This window comes from Dermacentor albipictus, chromosome 8, assembly GCF_038994185.2.
Source record: "Dermacentor albipictus isolate Rhodes 1998 colony chromosome 8, USDA_Dalb.pri_finalv2, whole genome shotgun sequence".
NCBI classification, from domain to species: Eukaryota; Metazoa; Arthropoda; class Arachnida; order Ixodida; family Ixodidae; genus Dermacentor; species Dermacentor albipictus.
In genome coordinates, this window is record NC_091828.1 from 126,151,711 (window position 1) to 126,177,276 (window position 25,566).

Genomic DNA, 25,566 nt, shown 5'->3' on the forward strand with positions numbered 1-25,566 from the left:
ATGATACCGCGCGATTTCTGGAGCGGTTTCGTTGCGATGAAGCCGTGGGTGCTTGTGATGCCACCCAGACAATACTGTCATATTTACTTGCGGCATTTTCCCATTACACTGCGTTTGGTGCCCGATGTTCTCCGAAAGCAGATTATGGAAAGTCGAAATACGCTCGCTGTGCCCATAATTTTGCGTTTCAGTCCCAGGCAATGACAGCGTAAAACGGTCGTACGTTGACGCTGCAGATTAACATAAACACTGGGATGCTAAGCATTCGATTAAACGCTACCCGAAATGAAAATAAAATCCATGAAAACGAAAAGAAGTGCTGTAATAAGTGGCTTATGTTACCTGCACTTCATTTTCAACGCAAAAGGTTGTTAACGTGCATACTCACAAAAAAAAAAACGACAAGATCGCGTCGTCGGCAGCTTGCTCTTCAAAATCATACATCTGAATGCGGTTCGGGTTCGCGATCCGAATAAAGTGCAAGCGAATTCCCACGCTCGTAAATTCACCGCCCTAATAGGCTGACAAGAACTACATGCAGCATGCGAAACACCGCACGTTTTAAACAAAACAAGGCGCAAGCTAAAGCAAGCAGCATAGCAAGGAAGAAACGGCTAAGTGCAGCAAGCGGGCGAGCCATGTTTCGGTAGCCCGGTGTGTGCGCCCCCTTCCTACAAGATCATGGAACTCTAATGCCCACCATCGCCGACGAGTGCACGCCAATTTGCGGCCATCAGCGCAAATTTCGGCAGCGACAGTACAGAAGGGGTCATTTGGCGATGCACTGCGCAAAGCTGCACTGCGCGCAACAGTGCCAGGCGATGACCGGGGAACGACTGGACTCGCCCGTGCGTCAGCTATTTAATTATCGGCCCCCGGCGTCAAATGTGTGCACGTTGCGCGGATTGCTCAAGAGGCTCGCCCCCGGAAATAGAATCGCCGAGGGAAAAAGGGTGTGGGGAAAGATATGCGGCGTTCGAAGGGGGCGCTTCACACAAAGGCGAAGAAAGCAAGACATTTTCGCCGCCGCTTATGCGAATGCCACAGCCGGTTACATAAGTTTCTGTACCGGGTATGCCACACGCAAACGTACACAAAATCTAGCGCTCCCTTTGATATTGTTCGCAGACACAGATCTAAAAAAATAAAATAAAACCTGTGTGCACATGTGGCGTGTTCCTCAAGACAGAAGACAACACAGGCCACGGAGATGGGAAAGAAATAGAAAGGGACATTGTGCTACGCAAATGAAGCCAAACGAGCTCACTCAACACGTGATCATCACATCAGAGCACGCGGTAGGTTTTAGTGCTCCCCGCTCCGACAAGAGTGATATCTTCCGGACGTTGTCAAATTCCGCCATATTGTCAAATTCTGTAATGGTAATTTCTGTAATGGTAATTTCTAAATGGTAATGGTAAATTCTGTAATGGTTTTTTGCCATGTGGTCAGCTCTGATTGGCCCTCTGGGCCAATCACAGCTGACCACATGGCAAATTCGACGATGTCCAGGATGTTACCCCCGGGCTGCTAAGCAAATATGCATCGATTCAAGAACCACACGGAAACAAACATTCCCGGCCAACTCGCAGTCTCAGAGGTCACGTGTTGGGCCAACAATGCCAAGGAAAAAGTGAAGGGAATGGCTTTAGGGAGTGTTCACTTGCCAAGGCTGGCGGTGGGACACATGCTAATAATATTTGGGGTTTTACGAGCCAAAACCACTTTCTGATTATGAGGCACGCCGTAGTGGAGGACTCCGGAAATTTAGACCCCCTGGGGTTCTTTAACGTGCACCTAAATCTAAGCACACGGGTGTTTTCGCATTTCGCCCCCATCGAAATGCGGCCGCCGTGGCCGGGATTCGATCCCGCGACCTCGTGCTCAGCAGCCCAACACCATAGCCACTGAGCAACCACGGCGGGTGGGACACATGCTCACTCTTAGTTTCTTTGCTTCCTCCAAGACACAAGGTTCGTCAACTGAAGGTCTCGGATGACGGTAACGAGAACTATGTCTACAAGTCAGTCACGATCGTCGTTTGGGGTATAAATGAGTACTGACATATTTTCGGAGTTGCAGAAACTCTACCACACACTTTTGAAACACAAAAGATTAACGAGTATGAAGGCTGGCAAGCATATTTTGATTTGATATTAAAGTTTATCTTGAAATGCCGGACATAGTGTTATCGGCACTGTCGTGCGTGACGTCATGACAGTGTAAAATTTGCTTACGTCGTTAAGAAATAAGGTTAGGAGCGACGACGTCGCTCAAAAAATAAACGTGAGTGCCACGAGTATTTCTTCTGGATACGCTAGCATGTGACAGCCACAGCGCTCGCAGGTTCAGCAAATGTCTTATGACGTCATGACCAGTAGCTCAGCAAGAATTTTCTTCGAAGGGGTTGGGGAGGGTTGGGAACGACGCATACTGACATGGCACGTGCCCAATGCGCCCCTCTTTCTGGCTACACCACTGGCCATGACACATATCTATCTTATGGGTACCGAGACCGGTTTGTCGAAACAAGTATTATGGCAGTAAAATATAATTTCTTCTGCGGTTTAGATGGTTCAAGACCTTGTACAAAGAAAAAAGAATGAGAAGGCCTAAACGCCGTGTTCTAGGATGATGTCGGGGTTCTTTAAAGTACCACGAAAGTGCAGTACTAGTTTCTTGCGTTCAGCTCTTATCAAAATTTGGCCGGGAATCGGGCCCATGGCCTCATGCTAAGCAGCAGAATGCTACAGCTACTTGGCCACCATAATGGGTCAAGCCATGGTCATAATCCAGCCTTAGGAGGGGTTGAAATGGGTGAAAAAAAAAGATAAAGCACTGGCACCTGTTAGGTACCGAGTCAGCTTCATAGGGCACCCAGCTTGTCCATAAATATATGTATTTCCTCAAGATACATTGGTAACAAAAGGAACATGGCTCTTTAACGCGTACTAGAAACAGTAATGAAAAAGTCACCGAACTGCCACAACACCCTGCACGTTCGCCATTTGTCCATTCTTGAGAGGGCACTTTCGAAAAAGTACTTGCACAAAAATTGTTCAAAAGTAGAAAACTGCAAAGCCAGCATGTGACGTAGATTCTTCTCTCGCACCACGGCAAGCTAAAAACACATACACAAACTATAAGACTATACACAGAAAACCAAGTGGTGTAACCTCTAACACATGAATCATTCAATAAACTGTGGACATACAAAGTTGTGGCAATGCAATCTGCACATCATAAACGTTTGCACCCTTAATCTCATCGCCGAGCAAGCTGCTCTTGTCATATAACATAGCCGTAGTTGTTCAAACAGAATCGAGCAGAATCACTCATGCAGCAAAGAATAAGTGACTATGGGAACCAAAGTATCTGCCTCTGTGTGGAGAAAACAATAGTCATACCGCAATATAATGAAATATTGGATATAAGAAAGTATAAAATCTGTGCATTTCTTGCCAATATCAACATGCATGTTTCTATTGCATATTGAATATAACCAAGATATCTTCATGTTAGTTGAGACTGTTACAATGAGGCCCGATGTAGCAGCAACTGCTTGAATTTCACAATAAATGCAGCCAAAATATATTTTGGGAAGTGTAATTAAGGTAACACCATCACTGAGAATAGTGCTATGGCCTGCAATAATGAATGAGGGGTACACAAGCACCATATGTATTGTCAACACAATCAACTTATATTGAAATCAACTAACAGAATCAATCTCACGGTAAGAAAGGAAAACAAAATAAGCACATGAATCAACGCCCTTGAGTCTCACAGTGCACCAGACTATTCCAGCAGTTAGGCAAACCAACCAGCAGTCAGGCAAACCACACCCATACAAATGTGTCACGAGAACTTATTGATGTGATCCTCAACACGCAACAATGTCACCAAGAATGGAGCAAAGGCCCACAAACATGAAACAAAGCTCCATGGAAACATTTTGCATAGTTGCTCTGCAAGCGTCTGACCGAATCACTCACAAAAAAAAGAAACAGAAAAAGACTAAAAACAATTGTATCAAAGTTCTGCATTATTACAACACACCAGAACATCCAACAGCTGGCTTAAGCTACACAGCAAATGCAATCTGCGCATGTGTCTCTTCACAATGCAGCACAGTCTCAACATGAATGCAACCAAGAATGAAACAATGGCTTGCTAATGGGAATGTGCAAGACTTGAAGTTCTAACCATATGCTCAATATAATAGAATAAAATACAGTCGAATCTGATCTAATCACAGTTGATCCAAATTTCTGGGTGATACTAGTTTCGAAAAAGATTTGGACAGATTGCATTAAGTAGCATGCACTACGTTTTGGCATGACTCAAGTGCTCTCCTGGGTCACGGTGGATTATCAAAAATTTAGGTCCAGAGAAGATATCATGCAGGCAGGGAAGCACAGTCGTGGCATACAGGTGCGAAATCCGAGTTCGAGAACTTCGTCTTTCATGATCCTGACAGAGGCCAGCACACTCGAAAAGCACTTGCAACAGTGGGTAATGGGCTCTGGCAATATAGATCAAGAAACTAGTGCCAGTTTTGCACATTCAGGAAAGATCTCACAAACAATGGGTAGAGAATAGTCTATAAAGCCATAAATGACTTCATCATACAGAAGTAATGCAGTTGCCATAAACAAACAGTGAAACGTCATGGCAGGTTTGGTCAGCGTAATATTACACAGGAACGACGGAAAACAAATGAGAATGCCACTGTCTTTCTTTTTTCTGTAATATCTGTCATTGTAATTTTATTATGTAAATTTAGAAGACATTTTCAAAGCAATTTCTGGTGGTAGTGCAACATTTAATTAATGTTGCTTCATCAAAGCAGCCTGGTATAGTATATGACTCTTCTGGTTAAACTGCTAGTTTGTCATCACTCAAATTTCACACAAAAGCTCTAATCTGCAAAACATTTCATTACTATACAATGTTTGCCTGAATTATTTGTTTGTTTTGTCCAGGATAAATCGGAAATAATGCTGTGTGCTGCATTGCACAACATAAATTTGTGTGTGAAAGGGCCAGTGGTTTAGCAGGAGGAGCTGCTTATGACACGATTCTTTTGTGATCTTCTATTCCAGGTACAACCATAACGCTGCAAACTGCTTATTCTGAAAACGATTTAGTCGCTGAACAAAAAGACAGCCTAAATTGTGATGAGGAAGCTCTCTCACAATAGCTAGCAGTACGTCATTTTCACCCCTCAGCATCTGTGCTCCGTATACTGATCTTATGCATGTTATTTCAAATTTATTTATGTATTTATTTATTTATTTATTTATACACACTGCACCCTCAATGAGGCTATTGCAGGAGTGGGATGAACAACAAATATACAACATATATAAACAAGCTTGCATGAATTATTTCAGTGGTAGTGAACGGATGTTGCCCGGTAATGAATTCCAGACTTCAATTGTTGATGGAAAAAAGCTGTTTAAAGGGATCAGTGTGGGCAAAAAAGACTGCTGTCTAGCAGAAAGTGCAAGAGGCTGACATGTTGACACATTGTGAGCTTGTCCAAGGAAGAAATGTGAGCTGCATTTGATATCAAGCAAAATAAGACAGTGTGCAGCTTTTTCAATAAACAAGACTCGGTATTTCCTCACATATTTATCAATACTACCTACTATGATCTGCCATAGTGGCAGATGTTAAATAACAACAGACAAAAATAAGTCACCAAGACTCACTACATGAGCCATGTTGCTGTTAACTGTTATCATTCCCACAACTGGGGCATTATGTTGTCAGGAGACAACTTTTGGAAATGCTTTCACTAGATGTCGCATGGCTCTAGCATGGGACTAGTCGGCATCGACAAGCGACACCGTTCCTGACACAAAGTCAGGCACGCTGTTTTAGCGCAGTTGGCCCAATGACAAGAACGCTGTTGCCCATAGACCACAAACACGACCGGTGCTAGTCTGGCAAAATCTCGCGAAAGCAAAAGTGTCCCAGAAAGTGATTGCCCAAGTATACCACCTCTGACAACTATAGGTTAGCAGTCCTTTTGGATTTATAACTTCACAACCAGATAATTTAACATCATAAATGTCTCAAATGAGCAACCTTTTAAGAGCATTTGCAGGGCAAACGTAGATGCCTGCTTACCCGAGCAATAAGTTTGAAACAATTTGAAATTCAACAGTTTGCAAATGTCTAGTCGAGAAACAAACATATCCCTCTACAGCTTAGAAAACGAGACAATTGCTTTAAATTTTATGGCCATTCATGGTAAAGAAATGCACAGTCACTACATTCTAAGAAAAATGGTGCAGCAATTTCTTCAGAACATATGTCGCTGCACAGTAATTTTATAACAGCAGAACTAGCTTATTATCAGAGGTATGAACAACACTCATAACCATTACGGCACAGTTTCTCGTAAGGCCATTCTAAGCATACTTCATACTCACATCATAGCAAAATGCTCTGCAGGTGTGAAATAAAAGCAAACAAATTCGCCATCTGCAATGATAAAAGCAAAATATCTGGCTTGAAACATAACTCTACAAACAATTTGAACAACAGGTTGAAGCCATTCACCGGTCACAGTGCGACAAAAATCTCGGTGCAAGCAAGATAAGATGAAGTTTAGATCCTACGATAACAGTTGCACAAAGTTCTGCTTGAAACTAGCGCAACAAACCAGAAATGCAGCAAGCTCAGGCTGCTCAGTGGCCACAGCGCAACAGACAATTGGTCATCACACCGAAAAGAGCACTAGTTAGCTCTATCAAGAAACAAGAAACTCTGAAAACTAAGCAGAAAAGAGGTTCACATCATTCACCGAATGCGGTGTGACAGACTTCGGTGAATCACTTGTGGCTAATTGGAATGCTGCAGTCTCTACAATTCAGCCGGCTTGGTTGAAAATGCTGTTCTTTCCAAGAAAAAAAAAAAGGCAGAACAAACAACACTGAAGTCTTTCAGACACCACAGATGCTAAGCGTTGACAGGCTATATCACATGCATACACTGAGGCACCGTTGTAACGACACAGGCTTGCCATGGTGATTTAGTAACTGTGCATGGTGTTGCATTACTCGAAGTGCGAATGGGCCAGCAAGGCCGATTCGACGATCAGTCACTTTGTAGGTCACTATTTTTGGCCACTCTTGTGGATCGCGCCATTCTGCGCATAGGACAGGGGCAGCTCAGAACAGTGTTGTTAGGAGCGGCTGTTGTCGTCCGACATGTCGAGGAATTGTGCATACACGTCTCTCGTGCATTCACCCTTGGCATTGAACACGAACTTGTAGTAACTGCCATCAGCGCAGATGGCTGAAAAAAACAAACAAACATAGATGCGTGATTTATTTATTTTCTTCGTCCAGCCATGAACAAAGAACAAAATGGAAATGGAGGAAAGTTAATGGTTTCTGCAGCATTAACAGGTAATGCCGAATAACAAAAAGATAAAATCTGACACTGCTTTTAAGCTACCATGGTAACCATGGGTATTATCAAGGATTTTTCTACAATTTGGCGTGAATTCATTCACAAAGCACATTGGAGCTTTCTTTCTTGTCCTTAGTGGTTCAACTGTGCTGCTTTCTAGCCTCAATAATGTTGCTTTAGAAAAGTTGAGTGTTTTAACATCCCAATGCTTTTATTTCACTGAGTAACTTTAGGTGCATACGTTAAGGCATGTAAGTTAAGTGTCTTAAATCTTATAATTTAATTGAACATGTAATTACTAATTACCACTGCATTAATAAATTACAATGCTTCCGAGTACACATGCTGCTAAACATAGATGATTGGCAAGCAACACTCACTAAACTCGCCAACTAATTAGACATTCGTATACCAATAAGTCAGGTGTGCTAGATTATTTAGACTGATGCGTTACATGCTACTTCATCATTTCAACTCAAATTTGGCCACACAGACAAGCAGAACAAGTGATGTCGTTGTTCTGATACACTGCCGGCACCTCCTGAGAACAAAAAGTGGCTCAATCCGGTAGTGCCAACAATCCAAACTACGAGACAAGCCAAGCTGTCACGATGGCATTTGCGCATCTGTCATGTGTCCTGTACATGTCTAGAGCTTGTTCCTTTACGTGGTAAATCAGAACATTGTCTTGGATGACTTCATTGTCTGCTATTATGTATTAAGTCATTCACACATGAAGTACTTTTGGATCGGCCTCAATTGTAATCAAAAGTGTCCCCTGACATTACAAAAAAGAAAAAAAAAGGAAAGAAAGAGGAAAGAAAATACAGCGTGCCTCACAAATCAGATGAAACCCGCAGACTTTACCATCACAGAAAGAAGATTTCCTTACACTTTCTGTCCATTGTCATCAATTTAAGACAGCCTTTTATCACTGTATACAGACTACAACTGTCGTCCACCACATGGTACACTGTGCTTGATATTTGGCATTCCTTGAATGACTATGCAACCATTGCAAATGGGATGGTGGCGTAAACCTAGGTGAACCACTTCGCCAGTTTGTTCTGCAACACATGCGAGTCTCCAAGTGCCAAAAGCACGAGATGTGACTCTGCTGCCACTACTTTGGCTTGCAAAATAACCTATCTTTCGAACGAACCTTGGTAATTAATGCCTGAAAGCAGCGCACTGTCACCACCATCCTGAGCGAAAACTTGTCCTTCCATCATCGTATGATAATAGTGATCATTCTGGCTATACCACTAGGCTGCTGGTAACACTGTTAATCTAGTTTTTCGTTTCGTAGGCAATTGCAGCACACAGGAAATTTGTGGACCACTTTTCTTGGAAAAGAGACATGTAATTAGAATCAGGCAATTATTAATTATGAGATGCCATTTTCGCTTTGAGGTCTGTTGAAAATAGGTTGAATGTCATTGTTTTTGGCAAGGGATAATGTGTCTTCAATTCAATTCAATGTCTTCAATTGTTATTCACTGTCACTTGAGCACTGCAAAGACAGACGCTTCCAGTATCAAGTTCCCAATGAGGATCACCATTGGGGTCAGTTGTGTGTGCGCTGATCATTCAAGTTCTAATCATCTGGCAAAGGACAATATCAGGATTCAAATAACTAGTTCATAGGCCCATATAAGTGTATGTTAGCGCAAGAAGTACTTAAAGCATATTTCACGAACAGGAGCATATAGTACATCAGCACTACAGCTGAATTCTGTTAATTCAACCTTAGTGGGACCAACGCAATCGATCATCTTATTTGACAGGTCGAATAAAAAGAAGAGGCAGAAAGAATTGTCTAAACAAAATGCTGCTTTATTTGGCAGTAATTACTTGGGTCTAGCACAGCTCCGAATCTAACGCACACCTAGTTTTTATGGGTTTAAAGTAGAAAACAATCTGTGCACCCAAATCTAACATGTGCCCAATTTTACAACTAGATAATGAAGCATGCCACTGATTCTGGCAACAAGAAAAAGATTAGGGGTATGCAAATATTCGAAACGTTTGAATAATGAATCAAATAGTGTTGCATTTGATTCAGACTTCAGATTGAATAGTCAATATATGTAATAATGAATTTCTTTCAAATAATTCAATCTTTCAAATAATTCAATAAATAAACTGTGCCCAATTAAACATAAAACTGGAGTGAAAGACCGGTGACTTTTCAGCCCCACAGGCATTGTTTAGACACAAAACATGATAACTTGCATAGTTGAGCAGGTTATATTGCTTATGTAGCCATACTTTACAGGCTATACAGTGATCATTCGCACTTTCTGAAGAGTCTTGTGTAGGCAAAGAAACTACCTGTCCATTTGTAATGCTCCATTTGTGCTTTTTATAAACAGCGCTTTATAATGTACTATGTAATGACAGAAACTTGCTCACTTTAATAATACTACGACATGAATATTGTTCTATAACAATTGTGATAACGACAGTTCATTTATTATTCAAAATCTATTAAAGGTACTCAATATTTCATTCGATTCTGGTACTATTTGATTCAGTCTCAAAAATAATTATTCACATACTCTGAAAAAGATCAATCCTGCAGTTTATTTTTACAGAACGAACATTTATTTGCATTTAATTTCCATCACTTCCACTCTGAGATAGCTACTGCTGTGGGCCACAAGATGTCCTCCATGCTGTACACTGCGTTTGATATTCTGCATATCTTGAACAATTCTGCAATTGTTTGGACCACGGCCAATGCCTAGATATTAACCACTACATCAGTTCATTCTAAGATGCATGCAAGACATCGACTTGCGAGAAGCACATGATGCAACACTGCTGCCACTAGCTTATCATGTGAAATAACTTCCTTTGAATTAGGCTTCATAACCAAAGCAATGCGTCGCTGCCACCAGCTAAGTGAAAACATGTTCAGGCGCCATCTTGTGATGCCAAAGGCAAAAGTACTGGCTCTGAAGTAAGCTGCTGCCAACACTGCGAACATGGTTTTGTACTCGATTGTAATATGCAGACCAATGATGTACAGACTTTCTTGGAAAAAAGATACATGTTAGAATGGAGTAACTATGTAATCATCATTGTGAGCTGTCTTTTTAGCCTAAAACTCCAGCTGTGTTCCCACACTTGCTATAAACTGTAAAAAAAGGCAGGTTCATGAAGGCAGCGTCGAAATCATGAATGATGCAGGCTATACACAAAAAATATTTAAAAATTACGATAACTTGTGGCGTTTTTAATGCTTTCTTGTTCATGCAAAATGGCATTAAGTAACAGAGACGTCTTCTATATGCATTCCGTTGCTTGGGCTCAAAGCTATCTTAGCTGTCAAAGTAGACGGTCTCTAATGCTGGCCAGAGTTGGAACAAATCCTCTGCGGACAGCAAGCCTTGGCTCACAGAAATGTGTACACCTATTCAAGGAGAGCGCCCTGGGCGTCACCATAATGCCTTAAGGAATGTGGTAATTGAGCATGAATCCCCGTGCAGAAGTATTGCAGAAGCTGCTGTGCGTGCCTTTGTACTCCTACCACACAGTTCAGAGAGAAGGTTTTCGCTCTCCCTGATGAAAACATTCATAGGTGCCAGCCAGGACCTTCGGCCAGGATTGAATCAACCAAAATATTGAATTGAGTTGTGCCAAATTAATGAAAGTCTACCTTAGTAACAAGTGTCACAATCTTCTAACATGAGGTAAACAAAACAACTAACATGGATAGAAGTAGATGAATGCTCTGCTTCGAGATTGCAACACCTGTGCAGTCATGTTGAGCAGTGTTGTTCGGAACTGATGGGTGCGTGCAACATAATTTCCTTGTTTTTTCCCCAACCAGGCAAGTATTGATGGCAAATGTCTTATTTTTTTTCAATAGAAAACGAAATGCAATTTCAAAGCTAGATTTACATGCCAATGACCAGTGCTAAGAATGAACCATTGTGTAGGTAGTAGAAACTACTTCATACAGATGTGAAAAGTGTGGCCTGGACTAATCAGAAAGGCAAAAAAAGAATGCAATATGTTGTATAATAGGAAACAGCCATATGTAATATGAAAAGGAAATCTCGTGGTGGGAGAACAGAATACAGTGCAAGTACAATTTCTCGGACTCCCTAGGTGCCGCAAAAACGTCCAGAAAGTCAGGCAGTCTGAAAAAATGAATGCATGCCTGTTACTGCCCCCAAAGCATCCAATCAGCACAGGCATGTCTGTGATAGCTCTACAGCAATGCTAGTACATTTATTAGGCGTATCAGTGCTCCTGCTGTGATGGGAGATGGGGGGGGCGCATGCATGCATAATTAAGGAATATATGTACCGTGTCCTGCGACAATTGCCCCTTCTCACTTTTAAGCTTCACCACGCTACTTCGCGTATGCTTCGCCGCTTAACACAGCTGTACTGAGGCGAAGCTGACTTTTGGGCACTGGTGTTGTGCAACGCGCAGTGCTTTCCGAGCTTCGAAGCCATTGGCCAGGATTACAAAGGTGAAGCCGGCGGCATTGCTAACAGTGGCGCATGGTGTCAATGAAAAAAGTCGCAGTTTCACCCGCAAGGCGAAGCATCGATTGCGATACTAGAGATCTAGTAGTTTTATCGGCTGTGTACACTTAGAAACATTTGCTTACTAAGTGAATTAATAAGCATTGTGTCAGTGCGTACAGTCAAACATGGGCACATCACACTCAATGACCACGGACACTCGCTGTCAGAACGCTGGCTCATGGGCAAGTGCGGCAGCAGCAGGGAGCGAAGTGACCTTCGTACTGTCTATCGCTTCAATGCAAACTGAGCAGCGAGAACACAGCACGCACAAGGGTATGAGCCGTCTGCAGATCGCTTTACAGATACGGCGCGCGCAATAGCGTGCGACAGCGTGATGTACACAGTTGCTGGCAGAGTAGAAGCCACCCCCTTCCCTACCACGCAGCCTACTCGCTTTCCTCCCTTTATTGCGCGAGACTGAGCCGTGATTGCCAGTTTCCCTTGCATCCGGTAATGAAATACGCAGTTGCTGCCATAGTACAATGCTGCAGCCCCCTTCCCATTCCCCCATGGCCTTTCGCGCGATGGAAGATGGCACATTTGCTCTCCTCTTTCCTTTTTTGTATGCTCCTGACTGAGCCATGACTGTTGGCTTGCCTTGCGTGCTTTTACTCACACAAACAGCATCATACGGCGCGCGGAGATGGTGTTATTGCCCTTGGACTTTATATAGAACATCACGGCGACTCCGGCGGCAAAAATGCGCCTGGAGTGTCTATATAATTGCTATCGCAATGAAAACACAGCACCCAACAGCAAGAAGCTTGGTAGCAAACGTCAAAGCAGGTAGGCCTATCGTTGCCACGGTAGTGGCTACAGTTGCCAGTGGATCTGTGTGCAAGAGCATCGGTTGGAGACGGCGAGAACCAAAATGGCGGCGGTGGTGGCTTCGATTAATGCCATTTCGGACCTGCAGTCACGATAAATGGTCTGGAAAATCAGACGGCAAAGGTTTTTGTGCCTGTAATTTCAGACATTCTTATATGTTGACTCTATGGAGTACATGGTGGTGCTGCGAAGGTGTCCGAATTATTGGGTGTCCAGAAAATCAGTCTTTGACTGTATATTCATACACAATCTGACTAAAGATAAAGGCAATTCAAGTTCTAGAGACTTTCATACCTAAGCGTAAATGTAATATGTAAATGTGAAAAAGTTGATTTAGAGAAATCCGAAAGAAAATCTTGTACGGTAAATTTTATGGTAAGTTAGGCAAAAATTTACATTACATGTTATGTGGGGATTTTTTATTACAACTTCAAAGAAGGAATTCCACAAATCAGTAGTTTTGATGCCTAAGAAAGGGAATTCCTATGCGTATTATTGAACATCACTGCACTGAACAGATGGCTATGGAAGCATGGCAGCCATCAAACAAAATCCCTCCCATCGCACATGTTTCTGACCGCATCCCCTCGGACTTTCTTTCTTTCTGTGGCATACATACCAATGACAGAGTTCGGGTCTGCTCCAAAGGCACAGATGCAGTGCGCGCCCCCGGGCACTTGGAATTTTCCAAAGCTCCACTTGGAGCTGAAGTACTTGGGTAGGAAACTGGCCGATGCCCAGCTGAAAACATGGCATAAGGTGAGTCATGAGCGTCGTGAAACTTTCTCAAGTTAGCATTAAAACTGCTGGCCTTCCAAAAATGTGGGGGCCACATTACGCAAGAGTTCTTTGCCTGAACCATTCTTTATGGCTGACAAGTTTCCTGCAAGCATTCATATTTTTGGACTGCCCGATTTTTTGGACATTTTCATGCTCCCTAAAGAGTCCCAAAAATTAGACGTTGAATGTATATATGGTGTATATTTTGCACTGCTCCAACTATTATAAACATCCGATGAAATCAGTGGTGGTGCTTCATGAACATTGAAGATGGATTTCAAAAGTAGCACAGAATCTGTCACTTCACGGTGCATTTTCAAGGAGAAAACCTTGTTTTACATTTATCAGTCTTATGCAATTAGCAGCCCCCAGCTTACTGACTCCACAACAGACTCACAAGTATCATTAGAACTGGAGGAAGGTTATTTCTTACCTCGACTGCTTGTTTCTCTTTGTAGACTCTTCAACCACAAATATGTGCACAGTACCATGGTCACTGGAGACACATATCAGTGATGAGTCCAAGTTGAAGTTGATGCTGCGCAGAGATGGTTTACATGTGCTGCAACCTTTAGACACAACTGAAAGTGCTTAAGTGACAGTGAAAAAGGCCCTTTCTCCTGATGCTGTCAATAATGATGAATCTTATACCTTATCCATTTTGTTCCTTTCTGCTGTCTGAATGATGAGTGCTCATATTCGTCATCAGCCTACTCTATGTTCACTGCAGGAAGAAAGCTTCTCTGTGACCTCCATATCCTCTTTGGACCCTGTGTTCACCCCGTAGACAATGGCTTTCATCCTTTTCACAATTACACCAGAAATAGTAAGCTACATTATTCTGGTGTTATGTAAAGCTAGATGCAAGTGACATTATATGGCAAGCGTGTTATCAAATTGTTGCAAACAGTTTTCCTCAATACTGATATTTGTATTAGATGTGCCACTGCATCGTCTCCGAAGACGAAAAGTGAACGCGTAGTACATTCCAAATATACAACCAGATGATGCAGCAATCGGGGATGAAAAGTTAAGGTGAAGAACCACAATATATAGTCTACATTCGTTACAATGGACCCGCATACAACAGACTTTCTGATATAATGGACCATATTTCCACCTTAGTTTTCCCTATCTATTTTATTAATGCAACAAAGTTCACTTTTAAAGGACTGCATTACATCAGACTACTGGCTACAGCAAACGAAATTAGTGGCAATTTTTGCCAATATCGGGCATATAAAACGGACTTTTGCTGTGTCGACACGGGCTGACAACTAACTTACGAGGGTAAGCTGACGACTGTGGCTCAATATTGCGCGCCCGAGGAGGGAAGGCAGGGCCGGAAGCGTGCAGTCTTCTTTAGTGCCCGAGGCACTGGGCAGAGACAAGGGAGATGGGGGTTCTACTCCGGCAGCTGGTGCTTATGGCATGACCGCCGTATTTCGAAAGCAATCTGTGGTGTGGGCAAAACGTGCCTACACAGGCCTCATCTTCAAAGTGATCTGCGATGTGTACAAAGTGCACCTAGTGCCGGTAGCTTCGTATGTGTTGTGCTTTCAACATTCGCATAGAAAGGAGAGACAGCGTGAAGGTCAATTCGCTCGCTAGTGCTGCCACGCATCCTCACTCCAATGTTTTGACAGCGACTTTCCGTGGTTATCGAGCGAGATGTGTTTATGTCCGCCTGTGCATGCGTGACACCGTGCTTGTTAATTTACCTAATATGTCAATTTTCGCATCTGTATACGGCTAATAAAACTACTATCGTCACTTCACATAGCTGTCTACTAATTTGCTACTGCAATCGATGCTTCACCTTTTTGGTTTGTTTTTTACTTTGGACGTTCGTCACTCACTCTTTGCAATAACATTGTTACACATACCAACCAAAGTTTCGGAAGTGAGTCGTTTTGGATATTACGGACTCCGTAATTTTTTGTTGGATTATCAGGGCCCGTTGTAATGAGAGTCAACTGTGTTATGGTAAACCTGCTCCTATATATTCAGGAAAACGAAAGACACTTTTATGTGAACAAACTGGAGATATGGACTCTCTGTCCGCATATATATAGGTGCTGATCAGAGCATATAAGTAGTTTTTTTGAGGTTCTTCAGATACTGGTAGACAATGAGAACTGACCTTGAGAAGTATTGTGTCACTAAGATTTTTCAGGCTCTGAGGAGGATATGGTCCTCATGCCTGATTCTTCTCAATGTAACATTTCTCTATTCCCCCTCAATCATGCACCTCAGAATTAGCCCTTGACACCGTCCGTAGTGGCTGCAGAGCAGCTGGACAAGACAGTGAATAGAGCTTTCACATCGAAGAGATGGAAATGTGTTGGAAGCGTTTTGCCCCAGGAACATTCCTCCATAGTCACAGTCATCGGCAGTAACAAGCATCGCACTAACAAGAAGAAACTCAGTAAACAAGCCTCAGTTGCGAGCTAATGTTTGGTTTTCTCACCAGTAGATGCTGGCTGTGTTAGTGCCACGGCGGAGCTCGTTCATGAGGTTTCCAGAGGCCGTGTCGAACACCCGTATTAGCGTACCCTGCACAAAGTGTGTACTGATAGCTGTACTGAATATGGCATAAACAAGAGTGCAAAGTATACAGGATTCATGTTCAAAATTGACACACAGGCAGCATTTTGCAGTGAGTGTAGTTTAACAGCATGCTGGTGTGCATTACTGGCCTGTTTTGTAAAAAATATATCGGAACTGTGCATCATCTACTGTGATGCCGATGCACATGTAACAAAGCCACTTTTCAAATGACTTTTAACTTATCAGTAAACATGCAAACCTTTGCGGACTACCGGGCCCAGAATCCTTGGTATGAAGTTTTAGTTTTTTTGCTTGAGGTCCAGGATGAGCTCCTTTCCTCTTTAGCGAGAGTTCATCGCCGTTGGTGCTTTTTTTCTGAGGCCTGCAGCAATCTTGTGAAGATGTGTAGCAAACTTTGGGGTCAGTGCAGGGTTGGGGGGTTGTGAGGAAGTCTTCGGAATTTGGTATGACTCCAAAAACAAGCTCTGCTTGTTGCACTGCTTTGTTTCAAATAAAGAAATCTGAGTAGTGGTTTCCACTGGTCGAACAGCCTCTATAAACACTTTCCCAATGACAGCCAACGTGTAGGCGAATGCTTCAACATCTTTCTGACCTCGGCTTCATTTTTTTAATTTGCATTTTTGGGAACTCTTTAAGTCAATCTTCCCGTTTCTAGGTTTTCTCTAGGTAAAAAAGGATATCAGCCAAAGCCTCAGCAACCTTTAAAGGAAGACATGAAGCACCTTTTTGGGGGGTCAAGTTGATGAGGTGGTACGGGCAACCAGCCCCTATAAAACCTGGTTGAGCCTCTCTCAATACAGTAGAAACACTGTCGTTCTTGCCGATCATGACAGTGGCATTGTCCAAACACATAGCCAACAGGTTTCCAACAGGCAAATGCCAAGACTTCATCTCGTCCAGAACCAGATTTGCAATCTTGTGACCCGTCGCTTCCCCTTGAATTGTCCCGAGGCAAAGAAGGTGGTTTGCGACTCTACTTGTTTAACAAAATATGTTGCAACAATAGGGTAAAGCTGCGTATCCCTATTGTTATTGCCTTTTACAGTGGTTGAAATAGTTGATGTTTTAGGGCATCCAGCAAAGGAGCCTCTGCGTTGCCAGCCATTTCCTGAACAATTGACGTCATCTTTATTCGTCCACAGGCATAGCGCTTCGCTTCTTCGTCCTTGAGGAACATCTTCCGGAAAAGCAGTCTGGCATGACCGCTGACACTCAGCAGGATGTTGTGTTTAACTAAAAAGCCGTGAAGAGGCATTTTGCACGAATCACACTGAGGTTGTTGTCACTGAGTACAAAACATGCTAGGCTTGGCTCGCTGTCCGTGGCACACACATAACCCTGATGCTTTTTCGAAGCGATGTGAACCTTGATGTCAGACTTGCCGCCATGTGAGATGTTCACATCCCAGGCACACGTGGTGCAGAATCCGAACTTCTCCCCATTCTTCGACGACACGAAGCACAGAAATTCTGTCGTGTACGATTTCGAAAGCACTTGGAAGTACTCTCGGAGCTTTGAGCCCGCCATTGCACTGCGAAACCGCTACAGGCCGGAGTCGCGCTGCGTTCGACGCGGCAACTAGTCACACAAAAGGCAAGGCCAACAATGCAGTGACTGAAGCTGACTGAAGTCCAAACCTGCATGCCCGCGTGAACAAAGGCAACAGCATGGCAACACGTTTGCGTAGGCGCTAGAGGTGCTATCGGCGCTATCAAGCTTTGGATATGGATTCATGACCCCCCTAGTAGACGACAGAAGTCACTACAACCTTGCAACTGCTGATGATGATACCACACATACGTATTGCCCTCTCATGGCGGTGCAAGGTACCAGGGTGTAGTTTTACTACATTATCACTTTTTTTTCTTGCAAATAAAATGTTTTCCGTAAGATTTCAAGCGATATTTGTAAAATCGTAAGACTGCTTAAAATTCGTACATTTTATGGAAAATTTGGAATAGTTGGCAGATATTCTCTGGTAACCCGGTATTCTGCAAAGGGAAACATGTTTAAGGACAAGCTAGAATCACCTAATAGTTGCTGAGTCGATGAAATTTGATGTTGTAAAGCACTATTAAACACAAAGGAGTCACGTTGCTGCAGCATGGAAAACCTGAGGCCTATTGAAAATTTCAGTAATTTACAACTGAGCATTTGTGGCACTAAGTTGGATCTATCTGCATGCTCTACCGACACTGAGACTGCAGAGTTCTGGTGACCTTCTAGCCCTGGCCAGAATTTATGATAGCATGGACCTCTACTCTTTCTTGAGAATAAGTTTTTACTATATTATACATAACCCCTTATTATTATTTTTTCTACTACAGTGAAAGCTCGTTAATTCGAACTTCAATAATTCAAATTTATGGATAATTCGAACTGTACGATTTGGTCCAGCCAAGCTCCACAGATGTCTATGTATAAAAAAGTCCGTTAATTCGAACGCGAGAAGGTTCCCTCACGGATAATTCGAACTGCGCTCGCCTGGCACACGGCCAGAGAAACGCGCCTACTGCCTACGCACAAGGCTATCGCCTCCGAAACGGAGAGAACGGCGAGAGAAGGCAAAATCGGAAAAAAAATCTAACCGACGCAAGGTCAGCCAGAAGGCAGCGGCGGCTGCCGCCTCTCCGTTCTACATAACCTGCGAGACTTCTTGCCCGTTGCGAATCTCGGAGGCTTTGCAAATCTTGTACAGCTGCTAATGTTGTGCAGAGATGGCACGGCAAGCGCCAAAACACAGCGAATCAAGCACGTCGCAGCTGCGCTTGCAGTCAAGAACCAACGAATCAAGGCCTTCGCCACCTTCACATGTTCAGCGTCTTTGTCTCGGCAGTCTTCATCGGCTGTGCACCTCTGTTTTCAGCTTAGGAGGTATCGGCCGTTGCGATTCATTGTGATGGTGTTAAGCCTCGGCTAACGTTTGTTTCGGTGGACATCGGTGGTGTGGCACAGTTGGAACCAGAGCTTTGACTTGAAGATGGCGTGTGCCCGCGGCACACGCCATCACTTTCTGACACGGCAAATTTCTGACATGCCCTACTGCGTCCAAATCGCAGTGTACTGTTGGTCTCCTTCACTTTCGTTAGTTCGAACTTTCATTAATTCAAACTGAAGTGGCTTCCCCTTGCGGTTCGAATTAACGAGCTTTTACTGTATATATATCTACAGTGTGCCATTGCAAACATGACTGAGACAAGTGCATTTGGCCACAGCATTTGAAAGTAGTAGAGATTTTGATGAATTTCTTAACGACCACGTCAGCTCAATAGGCTGAGAGTTTGATGGCCGTAGAAACCACCTGTCTAGCAGCATCCAATTGGCTTTTGAACTGACAGACTGTGGTTTGAAAGTTTTTGAAGTGCTCATGTGAAATTGCTACAAATTTCTAAAGCTTTAGCAGACATCCGTCCTGCCCTGAACATACCACTGTAAAGTCTGCAGAAAGCTGCATGCCCTGTGTGTGAACCAATGCTGGATAAAAGGGAGTTTTAGAACTATGGGATCTCAAGTTAGGCGACGCAAACAATCTAGCTTACAAATGAATGCAAAGAGAGTACAAAAGGCATACATGGGTTTCTGGGTATACTAAGCTGCTTGATGATGCTATTTCTAAAGCTCTCTAAAGATCTGAGACCCTTGACCTACACCCTCTGTAACTAATGGCAACAAAACTAACGGCCAACTGCAAACCACAACACGAATTGTTGCAACAATGCTGTCAATCAGTTTTCACAAACTGACACCACACCTTTTCAGAGGCTGTCGCCAGGTGCGTCCCACTTAGGTTGAGCGCAATGCAGCTGAGGGGTGCCTCGTGAGCTTCGATGTCCAACGGCGACTTCTCAGTCTTGCCGAGGTCCACAATTTGCACGTGGCCCGTGTGTCGGCCAGGGAAAGCCAGTAGGCTGTTGTTGCTGTTTGGACACAGCACGCACAGGCCTGTAAGTGAAGATGTGTGTGCCAACTTCAACTACTGCAGAGTAATCGGCAGCTCCTCCATAACAGCAAACAGTTTTATAACTGCACAAACAAACAAACCACAGAGAGAGAGCACATAAGGACAGGCACAGTCCTTGCCCAGAAAGAGAGCACAGAAGGACAGGTGCACCCGTTATTATGTGCTCTCTCTCTGTGGTCGTTTTTTTTGCACAGTTATAAAACTGTTTGCTAATATGCACCAACTCGCCCAACAAGAAGTTTTTCTAAACCCCCATAACAGCATGAGTGAAAGAGACAGTGAAAAAAAGTTGTAAGCTATACTGAAGAGGTTAGCCCAGCTACAAGCTTGGCATACTACTTCAGGTGTACGTGGTTATACCACAGCCAGACGCAAAGTAAGTGGCACTTGCAATGAGTGCACACTGCCGCAGCAAGTGCCACATTAGTGGCATGGTGCTAAACCCAAAAAGAAAGTGCAAAAAAGAAAGTTTTGCTTGTCGAAATGGCATCGAAGTGCAGAATAAATAAGCTTCATGCATTGAACTAAGCTACTGTGTCATAGAAGTATTGGTGGAAGCAGCAATAATAACATCTGGATCTTTTTGACACTAGCACCATGATGCCATATCTGCACTTCATGCTGGCCTTCACGCCCAGGCTTGGTCTTCCTCTACCTCTCTGCATTCTAGCGACATCATCTGCTCCTTATTTCTCACCTACTTTCCGTTAACAATATACTGTGAGGGATGAAAACAGAGAGCTAGACAAAACAAAAACACAAGCCCATGTACGGCATTTAGCAACGACACATGGTAACCGACCCGAATGGCGGCCAGTGCTTTTTGTGACACCGGTGAGCAGTGGGGGCACTTTGCTGATGCATTGTAGTACCCGATGAAAGCAAGGGCCTCTGCAACGCATTTTGACTGCAATTGCGCCCCCCCCCCCCCCCCCCCCCCAGTGATCACCCAGCGCTCAATGGTGATGCAAAAAGCACCGGCCACCATGTGGGCCAATTATCACTTTTAAACAGTTGAGCAGTGTACACAAACACACAAGCGAAATGCACAAGCATGTGAACACAAAGTAGCTTAGAGAGTCTCCCTGCAGCCTGTATACTCTAAGAATGCAAGAACTACCCTCATAGAAACTGCATTGCTTGGTACAAGGACATCCAGCAAATGAAGGTGCATGCCATAACTACACGGCCTACAGAGACCTGAAACTAAATATACGGCTTAAATTTTGTGCGCCAATTGGATGAACATGATGTATATTGTAGAGTGAGAGATGGGACACAAGATGAAGGTATGTATGTCTGTGGGTTACATTTGTCGCGTGGCATGTCAGCACAACAGATGTGACACAAGACAAATGTAACATACGGGCACACACATACATACCTTCACCTTGTGTATTGTCTATCATCTTAGTATACATCATATTCAGTCATTACTGGCGTGATCAATTTTTTGGTCTGCTAAACCAATTGAACACTTCAAGCAGTTTGGGTGTTCTGGTGTGAGCAGTTTCAGGTGCGAGCAAAGTGAGTGCAAGCCAACTCTGTTGCCTCTCCTTGGTGCATAAAACTTTATGCAGAGACAGCTTATTACAGTAAAACCAATAAGCGCCGTATCATGATCTGCATATTTTTTAACTATAGCAAATCATTATGAGTTTGCTGCTGCTGCGGTGGCTCTCAAATTTTCGACATGTGGACCACATCATGTGACGTGGTTAGTTGTGCATAGTAATGCACTTGCAAGCTAACACATCCCCAGTTGTCTGACTAGGAATGACAAATAATTGAAGTCTGCAAATTCAGCAATCAAAAAACGCATGTTTGGCTGACAGAGCGGACTGATGTCATCTCCAATAAAGAAAACAAAAGTAGCTGACACGAAAAACGAAGAGTTCTCGACTTCTGTCCAGGTTCCCTGCAGTAGGCAAAAAAAAAATAAAAAATATTGGTTTCTAAACTGGACAAGTAGCGCAAACTGTCCTACTGCCAATAGCCAATGAGTTACCTTTATCATTGGGACAGGTCTCAAAGACATGCAGCTGCTGTGGATTCTGGGTGAAGGTGTACACCTTGATCACAGACTCCAGTGCAACCACAATCCTGAAAAAAATTGAGAAGGTGCCAAATGCAAGTAAATCTTAGCTAAGAAGATACATGCATTCATTTATGTACTAAAGGTATCTCACTCAAAAAACATATGAAAAGAACTGGCAGTTTTCAAATGCACATATTAAATTATGACAAGTGCACTGTCTACCAGTATACAATGGCAGTGCTTATTGATCAGGTTTAATGTTCCAAACATGTGAGACATTGTGGCTTAGGGCTGCAGATTAATTTTGACTGCCCGGTTTTCCTTAAAGTGCACCCAAATGCATGACACACCAAAAGCATTTTAGCATTCCTTGTGTATCAAAATGTGGCGAATGTAACCAGGAATCGAGACTGCATAATCTAATGCATAACCTATGCATAATCTAAAGAACCTAATGCTTATCGTTAGTACAACACAGCCAGGTGCCATACAAAGACAGAACAGGTTTTGTCTATTGCTATGTATGAACGAACTTTGATTCCACAAATTTCAAAGCAAAATAAATTTTTTTCATCAAAATTAAATATGGTCATAGGACACGGCTGGCCGAATTTATCCGAACACGCCCTACTCAGATGCATGCATACTGAAGCCTGCACGCAAGAACCAGGAGCAAGAAGGTAAAGAAAAGGGTTACCTGTCTCGCCGCAGTCTGACTGCTTTGACATCACTTGTGAACTCCAGCTCGACGACATGCAACTTCTTAAGGTCATCCCATACCATCACTGCAACAGAATGACAAGAACAAGTGCCACATTTAATTTTCACGCCATACATGCAAATAAACAAACAGATTAAAAAAGCACTAGTAGACTAAAGTATGTTCATGTATGCTATGCTTACAAAGCAATAGCTATCTTCAAATGAAAGTCAACTATGCAAAGCTGGTCGCAATGCTTATAGATGGCTTTGCGTGTGTTTTGGAAGCAGTGGCAGTGACTCCAAGAAACATCTTGTCCAGTGTCTTATCAGCCTGCAATACCAACGGAATGTGTATCAAGCATCAGGCACACATATTTATTATTACCTTGCAATAATACTGTGAAATCGATTTGTAAATTTGTGATTAGCTACACAGAAAAACTACAAAATAATCAGACTTCTGCTTTGCCGCACTGCTGTGGCTTGCCATTATCTTTTGTGCCGGTTCTAGTTCTGCGAGGAAAACTGGAACTTGTGAGGGTCCCTGTTTCTACACAGTGAAACAGATTATAGCCTTTGAGAGGTGCTAATGGCCAAGCGCTAGTAAAAAAGAAAGGAAAAAGAAAGAAATCTGTAGCTGCAATCAAATATTGGTTTGAGGGCTATGCTTCTCTTCATCAGTCACTTTCAGTAATCTTTTCAATTTCAGATGATGCAGCGTGGGGCACAATGATCCAGTCACCGCAAAGTACAATGATTCATGTCACAAAATCCTAAAGCCCCATTGTGTCAATGCACTGGATGATGCATTGTGAAAACAATGCTGACAACAAATATGCCTGCTGATATATTTCTTCCACCAGATGCGCTTTCGACTAGCCTTATCAGGCTAAGATAAATATGTAGAAGGCTGAGCTCTGTAGTAAATGACACAGCTTTGAATAACCGCTCAGCTGATTATCAACATAGGACAGTAACTTACAAGAAGCAGCTGCTTTTGCACCGTCTATTGCATAAGAACTAGGTTAGATAATTTAAAATTATGTTATGTAGCATTAGTACCTCACCTAAAGGAGCTTTCCTTTCAGAATGAAGTATAATCAAGATGATCCCAATCAAGTTTACTAGGTACCCTGATGTCAACTTACAGTCACCATGTAATATATAAAAAAAATATTAAAAATTGAATACGGAGCACAGCTCTTGATTACTAACACAGACATACACGTACACATGCACTCATGCAAAGAAATTTTAGAAAGGAGGAATCCCAAAGAAACAAACTATAACACATACAGTGTAACATGAATAACATGTAATCACAGTGACAACAGAACATAGATATTGTTCATGAAAGGTCTAGGCTAAATGCAATAGAAAAAGTTAGGACACTCAAAATGTCTTAGTCCAGTCTGTTTTAGCCTAGCAACGCGAAGAAATGATCTTGTTATATAATAAGTACTGGCAACTTTAAGCAGCAAGTAAAAGCAACAAGCCTAAACTGCATGCAAGTTTGCAGTTAGGCGGCCAACCTTATGCTAGTATTTTATCAGGGGAGAAATGGCACACAAGAATCACGTCTGGCTACAATATCACAGTGAAATCTTCGTGATACTCGATTAACAGTGATATCATTCTTGATTAATTTATTTGGGTTAACATCTCAAAGCAACACAGGCATTATGAGAAATGCCATAGCGGAAGTCTCCCAGATTAATTTTGACGATCTCAATGTTGTTTAACCCTTGAACTCTCAAGTTCTTCCCTGTAAAAGTTCATAAGATTTCCCAATTTCTATTTTTAGATTGGCAATGTTTTGCACATAATTTTCTCACTCACTATATGTGTTAATTGTATGGTTTACCTTTCGTATTTTATGAAAACGTTGAGTAAGTCATCCACAGAGAGATTTTATCAAATTACATTAAAGGGACACTAAAGCGAAACAATAAGTCAGTTTAAACTAATGAAGCATTCTTTGAGAACCCTGCAGGCAGTTATTTAAAAAAAAATAGTTTGATTATTAGATGAGAAAATGAAGGTCCAAGTATCAGTATTCGAATTTCGTGCCAAAACCCCTGCACCGGTACGTCAGCGTGATATCAAGGATGCCAAAGTATGTTTTTGCATTTGGGCTGTGTTGGCTGAATAAAGGTTCCCGAAACTTGCCATGTCTATTATTTGGTTCCTTTAGAACACAATGTCGTTAATCTGTATCGCTATATATAATTAGTAGGCCCTAGACGATGCCATCAAAATCCAAGACGTCACAGCCCCCAGGTGCGGGAACTAAAGCAGGCATCGCCACCCGTATTTCGTTCTTGCGCTTTTTCTGGCTTACCAAAAGTCTTATCATTGTAAGAGTGGTGTTTTTGGTGTTGTAGAACGGTAATTTACTGATGCAGAAGAGATAATTTTTCACTTTAACGTCCCTCTAAGGCTTGCCGTAATGTTCTCTACAATCCTGACACGAAAACTGTATGCTACAAACCAATAAGCATGAGTGCCCGAAGTCAGCAGTTAATTGGTGAACAAACTGATGTGCACGACTCATTACTGTATAACAAGGCTAGGCATAACCATGTGTGCCTAGAGTGAGTAGGATTTATCCTTGGCAATAGTGGTGGCAGGACAAGTGCATCTCCTTGCTTGGGGGTTAAGTGTTACAGGTGAACTGCAATGAACGTTCGGGCCACGTAAAAAGCCTAGCT

At 42.7% G+C, this 25,566-nt stretch overlaps 1 protein-coding gene across 2 annotated transcripts in view; it reads right to left on the minus strand.

The window, feature by feature from the left end:
• Positions 1-2,882: 2,882 nt before the first annotated feature.
• The window catches only part of LOC135921890 (WD repeat domain phosphoinositide-interacting protein 3), a 28,208-nt gene continuing 5,524 nt past the window's right edge, over positions 2,883-25,566 (minus strand). For both annotated transcript variants that reach the window (XM_065456297.2, XM_065456296.2), the window contains exons 4-10: positions 22,851-22,938; positions 22,124-22,218; positions 19,906-20,096; positions 16,054-16,139; positions 14,017-14,121; positions 13,423-13,544; positions 2,883-7,311 (exon numbers count right to left, since the gene is read on the minus strand). In XM_065456297.2, coding sequence (XP_065312369.1) covers positions 7,199-7,311; positions 13,423-13,544; positions 14,017-14,121; positions 16,054-16,139; positions 19,906-20,096; positions 22,124-22,218; positions 22,851-22,938 — 800 coding nt within the window. In that variant the 3' untranslated portion in view covers positions 2,883-7,198. The remainder of the gene's footprint in view (positions 7,312-13,422; positions 13,545-14,016; positions 14,122-16,053; positions 16,140-19,905; positions 20,097-22,123; positions 22,219-22,850; positions 22,939-25,566) is intronic.